Consider the following 10,650-nt stretch of genomic DNA (forward strand, 5'->3'; position numbering starts at 1 on the left):
CGGCGAGGCGAGTTTCGGAGCTTCGTGCCTTGACGGCTGATCCCCCATATATGGTATTCCACAAGGACAAGGTACAGCTGCGACCACACCCCTCTTTCCTCCCTAAGGTGGTGTCTGCCTTTCATGTCAATCAAGACATCTTCCTCCCAGTTTTTTTCCCAAAGCCGCACTCATCGCGCCGGGAACAACAACTACATACTTTGGATGTCCGTAGGGCTCTCGCTTTTTATATAGAGAGAACAAATCCCTTCCAGTGTAGCGGTGGCAGACCACATGAAAGGCATGCCGGTCTCTTCCCAACAGATCTCATCTTGGGTGACATCCTGCATCTGAACATGCTACAAATTGGCTCACACTCCCGCTAGCCATCTCACCGCCCATTCTACGCGGGCGCAAGCCTCTTCTGCCGCCTTCCTGGCGCATGTCCCCATCCAGGAAATATGTCGGGCGGCTACCTGGTCATTGATTCACACCTTTGCCTCACACTACGCATTGGTTCAACAGTCTAGAGACGATGCAGCCTTCAGCTCAGCAGTTTTGCATTCTGCAACGTTTCACTCCAACCCCACTGCCTAGGTAAGGCTTGGGAATCACCTAATTGGAATCGATATGAGCAAGCACTTGAAGAAGAAAAGACAGTTACTCACCTTTGTAACTGTTGTTCTTCGAGATGTGTTGCTCATATCCATTCCAAACCCGCCCTCCTTCCCCACTTTCGGAGTAGCCGGCAAGAAGGAACTGAAGGGCCGTTGGGTCGGCAGGGGTATATATCTGGCGCTGTAGCGGCGCCACGCCAGGGGGCGACCCAGCTGACCCACCGAGTGTTTTAGGGTAAAAATCTTCAGACGAGTGTGCACACGGCACGCACACACCTAATTGGAATGGATATGAGCAACACATCTCAAAGAACAACAGTTACAAAGGTGAGTAACCGTCTTTTCACCCTGTGGTCGTGGGATTTGGAGCTATTTCTGGCATCCTTGTTAATTTTAGTCTTGGTTGTTGGGGGGGAGGGTGACCAAAGCCAGGGCAGTTCTTTTCTGCCCCCTGGATGAGGCAATCTTCAGTCATATACATTGAATATAAAGGAGGAGAGGGAGAGAAACAACAAACAAATGTGACAATGAGTTTTTCCTTTCCAAGCTTTTATTAGCTCTGAATTTGAACTTTTTGTTATGCAGCCAAAAGAGGTGAAAATAAGTCAGTACCGAATGCTCCACTATTTCCTGGTACACTACTGCACCTTTTTTTACCGGTACCCCATACTGGCTTACTTTCACCTCTGCCTATGACACACCACCACCGTCACCCCTCAGCTTCCCCGATCTCACCCCAACACTCCACATCCCACTGTCACCCTATGAGACCCCACTGACAGTGTCACCAAACACACCCAGTCTCACCCCAACACTCCACATCCCACTGACCCTCCCCGTCACCCCACCCCACTTGTTACCCCACAGTCACTCCAATGACCCCGCCCCCAACACCCGCAGTCTCAGCGCGCAACACCCCCAATGTCACCGCCCAGGCGCGAGGCTCTGGCTCGCCACGTCACTAACCCCCGCCCCCAGCACAGGGCGGGCTCCCAGGGCGTCCTGCGGTGGGGGGAGGGGCACACAGCGGAGTGCTCCGCCCAGCAGGCGGGGGCTGGCGCCGGAAGTGGGGTCGCTGCCGGCCGGAAGTGGGTCGCCGCCGCCGCTATGGACTCGCTGTGGAGGCTGAAGCGGTTCGATGCGTTTCCCAAGACGCTGGAGGATTTTCGGGTCAAGACCTGCGGGGGCGCAATCGGTGAGGGGCGGGGGCGCGCTCGGTGAGGGGCCTGGCCTGGGGGGGCGGGTGGAGCTGGCAGGTCCCCCTGGCTGAGCCCGTCCCCCGCTGGGGCGCTCGCTGCGGGCCCCGGTCGGAGCCCGTGCAGCGTGCGGGGCAGGCGAGCCCGGGGTGTGGGGCTCCCGGGCCATCGCTCTCTTGCCCCACGCTGGAGCCCTGCCCTCGGCCGCCCGGAGCGAGGCTTTCCCGCCCCCCAGCGCTCCCCGCCGCCTCTCACGTGTAGCCGGGCACCTCCGCAAGGAGCCAGCGGGCTTGCTACAAAAACCACCTAATTCTCCCCTTCCCTTAACCAGCCCCGCCCCCCAGTGCCCAACCTGCAACCCCCTCAAATACAGAACGTGATGGGAGAAAAACACCCCCTCGCTCTGCAGGGATAACAACCCAGCTGTTCCTCTCCCGCTAAGGCTAAGAATAGGTCGTTTCAAGTCCAGCTACATTCTTATCTCTTTCTCCCTGAGCGTCTTTCACCTCCCTAGTCACTAAGGTGAACCACCCCATGCGCAGGGGAAAGGTTGTCATCTAACCCACTCCAGCCCGTGGCCATCAAAGCTGGAATAAAGGACGTCTGCTTGTGTAAAAAGAAAAGAGCCACCTCCCTTGCCCGCATGGTAAGAACCATCAATACCCATCCAAACAAACTGTCCAAACTCACTCCTCAGTCCTAGAGCAGTACTCATCCCTCAACCCAGAAACACAACAATCCCAGCCTCCCCGTCCATGTCATCACTTACACAGCAGAACATCCAGCCCTCATATAGGGCAGATAGTGTCTGATCATCCCAAAGCCAGAGTGATGTTTCCAGCTGGAGTTAAGGGCCAGAGGTGGTAATAAATGGGCTAGGAGTGGCATATATTCCCTCACTGTATTGTTCACACACACCTTCCTTCTGATTGTCTCCCTGCTTCCCTTTCCCATTGTCCTCTCTCTGTTCCTTCTTCCACCCCTGCTTTGAGGAGTAACCTGACCAGTGCCAGCACAGCCAGTAACAGCAGTGAGGGATGGGTAGGGTAGATAGAGGCTGTTCAGTCTCCACTCAGGCCCCAGAACCTGGTTTCTTTTAACTCTGAAGATGGTCAGTGGGCATGATGTTTGGGCTTGTCTACACTGGCAATTTACAGCTCTGCAACTTTTTCTCACTCAGGCATGTGAAAAAACACCCCCCTGAGCGCAGCAAGTTTCAGTGCTGTAAAGTGCCAGTGTAAACAGGGTACCAGCGCTGGGAGCCACGCTTCTCATGGAGGTGGGTTTTTTTACAGCGCTGGGAGACCTGGCAGAAAAAGTGGGAATATGCTAATAAAGTTTGCGGATGACACAAAGCTGGGAGGTATTACTAACACAGAGAAGGACCGGGATATCATACAGGAAGATCTGGATGACCTTGTAAACTGGAGTAATAGTAATAGGATTAAATTTAATAGTGAAAAGTGCAAGGTCATGCATTTAGGGATTAATAACAAGAATTTTAGTTATAAATTGGGGACACATCAGCTGGAAGTAACAGAGGAAGAGAAGGACCTCGGAGTATTGGTTGATCACAGGATGACTATGAGCCGTCAATGTGATATGGCCGTTAAAAAAGCTAATGCAGTTTTAGGATGCATCAGGCGAGGTATTTCCAGCAAAGATGATGAGGTGTTAGTACCGTTATACAAGGCACTGGTGAGACCTCATCTGGAATACTGTGTGCAGTTCTGGTCTCCCATGTTTAAGAAGGATGAATTCAAACCGGAACAGGTTCAGACGGGCTACTAAGATGATCCGAGGAATGGAAAACCTGGCTTATGAAAGAGACTCAAAGAGCTTGGCTTGTTTAGCCTAACCAAAAGAAGGTTGAGGGGGGATATGATTGCTCTTTATAAATATATCAGAGGGATAAATATTAGGGAGGGAGAGGAATTATTTAAACTTAGTACCAATGTGGACACAAGAACAAATGGATATAAACTGGACACTAGGAAGTTTAGACTTGAAATTAGACGAAGGTTTCTAACCGTTAGAGGAGTGAAGTTCTGGAACAGCCTTCCAAGGGGAGTAGTGGGGGCAAAAGACATATCTGGCTTTAAGACTAAGCTTGATAAGTTTATGGAGGGGATGGTATGATGGGATAGCCTAATTTTGGCAATTAATTGAGCAATTGATCTTTGATTATCAGCAGGTAAGTACGCCCAGTGGTCTGTGATGGGATGTTAGATGGGATGGGATCTGAGAATTCTTTCCTGGGTGCTGGCTGGTGAGTCTTGCCCACATGCTTAGGGTTTAACTGATCGCCATATTTGGGGTCAGGAAGGAATTTTCCTCCAGGGCAGATTGGCAGAGGCTCTGGAGGTTTTTCGCCTTCCTCTGTAGCATGGGTCACTTGCTGGAGGATTCTCTGCAGCTTGAAGTCTTCAAACCACAATTTGAGGACTTCAATAACTCAGACATAGGTTAGGGTGAGTGGGTGAGATTGTGTGGCCTGCATTGTGCAGGAGGTCAGACTAGATGATCATAATGGTCCCTTCTGACCTTAAAGTCTATGAGAGCTCTCTCCCAGCACTGTGCCACGACCACACAAGGCACATTAAAGCGCTGCCAGTGTAGAATAGCCCTTTGACTCCTCACTTCAGATTTAAAATTTCAAATAAAGGCTGTGACTCCCTTCTGTCTGTGTCATCCTCCCAGGCAAGGCTCAGTAAGCTCTTGTTCTTTTGTTTGTTGTGTTGTTTTGGGAGTTTTAGGTATAGTGAGGTTCTGGGAGTCCTGCAGGCACCCTTAAACATCTTATCTATTTGACCAAAGTAAGTCATAAGAGACTGTGTTTTGCTATAAGAAAGACCTGTCTGTTTGTTGCTGTATAGGAGAGCCAAGTATTCATATGTAAGGTTTCTGTAGTGCAGAATTTTGGAGCAAAGTGGTGATCCAGTCAGTCAAATAGCCTGTTCCTGACAGTGGCCAATACAAACTAGTGCAGAGAAAAGAACAAGAAACCTCCCACTGGGCCATTATGGAATAAACAGCATATAGGGAAGATGCCCTAAAGCAAAAGGGTTTGCTTTATGCTGCCCTAAAGCAGGAGGGTTTGATTATGCAAATATATATGTTTAAATAATAGAGCCAAAACCACCCCATTAAAAGAATATTAAAGTGGCCAAGTCAAGCCCTCCAAAATTAGGAAATATCAGAATTAAGGTTACCATAGAACCTTAATCCTCCTCCCTCTGCCAATGGTGTGTGTTATGATACAGTCTTTAATTACGTGATCCCATATTATTTTTTCCACAGGACCCTTGCCTCATTCAGGGAATAGATAGTGTTATGGAGCCACAAGATCAGTGCTGCACCCCCAGCTTTGGAACAGTCTCTTGGAGGAACCCCTCTGATGTGCCAGACCCCCAGAGGTCTCGCTCTTCCCTCAGGGTAGGCCACCCGGCCTCGCTGCCTCCTAAGATTGAACCTCTGGGGCTGCAGTACTCCTGCTTTATACAGTGAGCTCTGTTCAGCGAGTCAAACTGAGACAGACCCCTGGGAGAGACTTGTCCGCTCTGCAGGGATTAATGCACCTCACGAAGTATTTAAAGGGACACTTAACAGTGGTTTCAAATCATTTGGGTTTATTTGTCCCTGGGCACACAGCATGGGAAGTCCTTAGGTTAGCACAGAGAAGTGAAGCTTAGCACAGTCCAGTCTGGTCAGCCCAGAGTCCCAGCCATGCTGGGGTAGTGAACCCTATTTTCAGGCTCTGTCTCTCTCAATTTGACCTTCTGTGTTAGTTCCCAGCTTCCTCCAGAAGCCCCACTGCCCACCTTCCAGTCCTTTATTCTTAAACTGGGCTCTCTGCCCAACTTCCTTGCTGAGAGGCCTTATCTCCTGCTTCTTTTGCTTTCCTCAAGCAGGTCTTGCTCCTGACCTGCCTCTGGAACTCCTCATTGTGCCCCTGCCCCGTGAGCCTCCCTGGCTGCCCCTGACAAACCAACCTGAGTTGCCTGAACGACATCCAGCCAGTCCACCTCTGAACTGGACCCAGAAAACACGTGAAGCGCAAGCATGTACACCATCCACTTCCCTGCCCTTGTGTCCCACCCTAACACTAAATGGTGGGACCTGTTGCCACCTAAGGAGGGTGGGCCAGTCTGTACTCTACTCTGGTTCCACAATCCCCCAGCAATATTAGTTAGCAACTCCTCCATGGAGCTGTGAGCACAAGTGAGTACCTGACACAGTTCATGAATTCTCCCTACACCTGTCCCTTGTGTGGTGAAAGGGAGAACCTGGCACACATCTGTGTAGAGTTTGTAAGGTTGCAGTTCCTCTTCTGGCTCCCCCAGAATCTCTTATTGAGGTTAAGTGCACTTTTCCACACACTTTCTAATTCTTGCACACCCCATCCATGATCCTATAAAGTTGCAGGACCTCCTTGTCGACCTCCTTTTGGCACTGGGCAAGATGGCCATCCATCACTCCAGGAGGAGAAAGCTGGATGGGGGTACTCTGACTGTGGGGGCCTATTTCCGGTCCCTTGTCTGATCATGGCTCGAGGTAGAGTTCCTCCAGGCAGTATCCACAGATTCTTTAGATGCCTTTGACGAGTGGTGGGCACAGACCAGGGGTCTCTGTTCAGTGCCCCCTTCTAGTTCCCTGATTATTAACCTTTGACCTCGCTCCCGTTTCTGTTTTCCCCTTTGTTGTCCCATGTACTCACTTGTGGTTGGGCTTAGTGGTTCCTCCCCCTTAGCTGAGGAGGCAGACCTTTAGTTTTGTGTGGGCCTAGACGCGCCTATCCTGGTACCTGCAAATAGAACATGCCTTCCAACTATTGCAACAGTTGAAGCAGCAGGGGTCCTATAGACAACAGCTTATTCATCCCCAGAGCACCATCTCTCAGTTCTAGGATTAACTGCATCTCTGCCCCCTCTGTGGTCTCCTCAAGGGGCACCAGACCTCACCTTTGACCGGGTAGGGACTTGCATCCCTGTCCCTTCATCCAGCACCCCTCTGCCAGGGACTATGCCAGAGTTGTCAGTGACCAGACAGTTTCCACAAACCACAAATCAATTATTTAGAACAAAAGCATTACAGAGAAAACATAATAAAGCAATAAACAGTCTCCATTGCATGCTAGTTTACTGGCCCATCTTCTGACACAGAGACATTGGCAGGTTCCAGTCCTTCACACCCTTCCAACAAGGTTTTGGCCTCTTGATTATAGTTTCATGTCAATTCTTGGATCAGAGGTACCTCAGCCAGTTCAGGCTTATCCTTTATGCCACAAGTGCTTTCTTTGTCTCCTGGATCACGGCTGAACCGATCTGTGTACCTTCCAAAGGGTAGTACTTCTCTGGAGTAGTTTACCTGTCCCAGGATTTGCAATAATTACCCTCATTGATTTCAGATGTTGCGGTAAACTCAGTAATCCTCTGCCATGGGCTAGAATAATGTCTGTAGCTCAGAGTTATGTATCACATGTATAGAGAATTAAATCCACAGCTGACTGCAAGGAATTACAAAGGGATCTCACAAAACTGAGTGACTGGGCAACAAAATGGCAAATGAAATTCAGTGTTGATAAATGCAAAGTAATGCACATTGAAAAACAATCCCAACTGTACATACAAAATGATGGGGTCTAAATTAGCTGTTAGCACTCAAGAAAGATCTTGGAGTCATTGTGGATAGTTCTCTGAAAACATCCGCTCAGTGTGCACTGACAGTCAAAAAAAGCGAACAATGTTAGGAACCATTAGGGAAGGGACAGAAAATATCATAATGGCACTATCTAAACCCACAATATGCCCACATCTGGAATACTGTGTGCAGTTCTGGTCACCCCATCTCAAAAAGATATTTGAATTTTAAAAAGTACAGAGAAGGGCATCAAAATGATTAGGGGTATGGAACAGCTTCTATATGAGGAGAGATTAAAAAGACTGGGACTGTTCATGTCTAGATGTGTTTTTAAAACCTTGAATGATGGAGGCTCAGCAGCCTCTCAAAGTAATTTGTTCCAATGCTTAACTATCCCTTACAGTTAGGAAGTTTCTTCTGTGTCTAACCTAAATCTCCCTTGCTGCAATTTAATCCCATTACTTTTTGTCCTGTTCTCAATGGATAAGGAGAATAACAATTTTTACATATGTCTAGACTGTTACCATGCCCCCCCTCAGTCTTCTTTTCTCCAGACTAAATAAACCCAGTTTTTTCAATCTTTCCTCGTAGGTCATGTTTTCTAGACCCTTAATCATTTTTGTTGCTCTTCTCTGGACTTTCTCCAATTTGTCCACATCTTTCCCAAAATGTGGTGCCCACAGTTGGGCACAATACTCTACTTGAAGCCTTATCAGTGCTGAGTAGGGTGGAAGAATTACTTCTTGTGTCTTGCTTACCACACTCCTGCTAATGCATCTGTCATGGGGTGCACCACTCACTGCTGGTCTGGCACCACCTGGTCACTCTGGACATTAGCTCATTCAGTAGACCCCTATTTAGCGGTTTGCATGCCATTGCTCCAATGCTGTCCAGCCTGCAGCCCCTTTCTCTGTCTCAGGAATCACAGCATCCTCTCCATGCCTCAGTCCTCTGGCTAGGTCACTCAGAGTTCTCCCTTCTGTGGTATAGTTCCTCAGCAGTCCTAGGTAGTCTTCCCATTCACTGCCTTGGTGCCACTCCCCCAGTGGCTGGTAGGGGAACCAGGTCTGCTGTCTGCTCTGGGTTCCAGTCCAGACTGTCCTCCTCTACCCTCACTGCTCTTTGCTTGGGCTGCTTTCTACCACTGGTTCCCCTTCTCTTTCTTGGTTTATCAGTTCCCAAAGCCTCCTCCCTCTTCCAAGGGAATGACTGCAGCCAACACCCCTGTAGTCTCCAAGCATTCCTCCCATCTCCTGGGAGTGTCTGCCCTTTCCCAGCAGCCCCTGCTGCTTCCAATTTTCTGTCTTTATATGTCCTGCTCAGCTCATTCCTTCCCAGCTGGTCCCACACTCACTCAGGGGATTACTTGCCTGCCTGATTCTCCTCAGCTGTGCCCTGTCGGGTTAATTAGCCTCCTTCTTGGCCCTCATTAACCCTAGTGGTGAGTCGGGATAGGGTGGAACACCTCATCACAACATACCAGAATGAGGTTTGCTTTTTTGACAGCAGTGTTACATTGTTCTCTCATATTTAGGTTGTGATCCACCATAACTCCAGATCCTTTTTCGCAGTTACTCCTGGTTACTTTGCTAGTTGTCTGGTCACGTTATTTTTTGTGTGAAGACTGAATCAAAGTAGGCACTGAGCAGCTCCACCGTCTTCTGATCTTCCTTTTTTGCAGTCATTTTCCATTTTCATAGAATCATAGGGTTAGAAGGGACCGCAAGGGTCATGTAGTCTAACTCCTTGCCAAGATGCAGGATTTGTTGTGTTTAAAGCATCCAAGACAGATGGCTCTCCAGCCTCCTTTTGAAAGCCTCCATGCTATGCCTCTGTTAATGCATCCCAAAATCACATTTGCCTTTTTTGCAATTGTCACATTGTTGACTCATGTTGAGGTGATCCACAACTCCCAGATCTTTCTCAGCAGTACTGTTGCCAAGCCAGTTTTCCTCCATTCTGTATTTGTGCATTTGATTGTTCTTCCCTAAGTGTAGCACCTTACATTTGTCTTTGCTGAATTTCATCTTGTTGTGTATAGTCCAGTTCTCCAATTTATCAGGATCCCTTTGAATTTTAGAGCTGTCCATCAAAGTGTTTGCAACCCCACCTAGCTTTGTGTCATCTGCAGATTTTATCAGTATGCTCTTTATTCTTACATCCAGGTCATTAATAAAGTTGTTAAATAACACCAGACTCAGAACAGATGCCTGTGGAACCCCACTTGAGACCTCCTTCCAATCTGACATCTTTCCATTAATAGTCACTCTGTTTGCGATTATTTAACCAATTATATATCCACTTAATGGTAGTTCTACTGAGCCCGTGTTTCTCCAGCTTACTTAAGAGAATATTATGTTGGACTGTGTCAGAAGTATCGCTGAAGTCCAGGTATATTATGTCCACTGCATTCCCCCTATCCATCAAACCAGTTGCCTCGTCAAAGACGGAAATCAAGCTAGTTTGGCATAATTTGTTTTTAGTAAATCCATGCTAGCTGCTAGTGCTCACCCCTTCATCCTCCAGGTATTTGGAAATTGAATGTTTTATATGTTGCTCTAATAGCTTCCCAGGTAATGAGGTCAGGCTGATTGGTCTATAGTTCCTTGGCTCCTCCTTTTTCCCCTTTTTAAAGATGGGCACTATGTTAGCCCTTCTCTGGTCTTCTAGGACCACTCCTGTCATCAGTGAGGTTGAATATATTATTGCCAGGTGGCTTTGAGATTTCTACAGCTAATTCCTTCAGCATGCTGAGTTGAATAGCATCAGGCCCTGCTGACTTGAATTCATTGTAATTAAAACATCTCTGATGTGTTCTTTATTGTCCTGATCTGCATGCCTTCCCCTTTATTGTCGATGGTAACTTTGCTAGTTGTCGGGTCATATGTTATTTTGTGTGTGAAGACTGAAGCAAAGTAGGCATTGAGCAGCTCCACCTTCTTCTCATCTTCCGTTACCAGGCACCCATGGTTGGGTTCAGATGCAGGTGGAAGAGCCAGGAGCAGTGTTGGCATTGGCAATGCAACCTTTCCAAATCATGGTGATTGTATTCTTTCTCCCTCCAAACTCCCTCTCAAGCTTGCCTGTTTGCTGCCCCCTTTTCGCTAGCTGGGTTCAGTTCCAGGTTCTGGAGGGGAATGTGCTCTGCTGGTTATAGACTCCTCTGCCCCTGTGTGCCCAGCCTGGCCTCATTGCCCTCTCCTTAGGACCTCCTCCCA

General features: G+C 48.4%; 1 protein-coding gene across 3 annotated transcripts in view; it reads left to right on the forward strand.

The window, feature by feature from the left end:
* The first annotated feature begins 1,633 nt into the window (after positions 1-1,633).
* ERGIC3 (ERGIC and golgi 3) overlaps positions 1,634-10,650 on the forward strand; it is a 54,393-nt gene continuing 45,376 nt past the window's right edge. For 2 of the 3 annotated variants that reach the window (XM_039498244.1, XM_039498246.1), the window contains exon 1: positions 1,634-1,791. In XM_039498244.1, coding sequence (XP_039354178.1) covers positions 1,704-1,791 — 88 coding nt within the window. In that variant the 5' untranslated portion in view covers positions 1,634-1,703. Of the gene's footprint in view, positions 1,814-10,650 lie in introns of all 3 variants that reach the window. The other variant, XM_039498245.1, reaches the window with a different exon arrangement.

The sequence above is a fragment of the Mauremys reevesii genome, linkage group 13 (assembly GCF_016161935.1).
Source record: "Mauremys reevesii isolate NIE-2019 linkage group 13, ASM1616193v1, whole genome shotgun sequence".
NCBI classification, from domain to species: domain Eukaryota; kingdom Metazoa; phylum Chordata; order Testudines; family Geoemydidae; genus Mauremys; species Mauremys reevesii.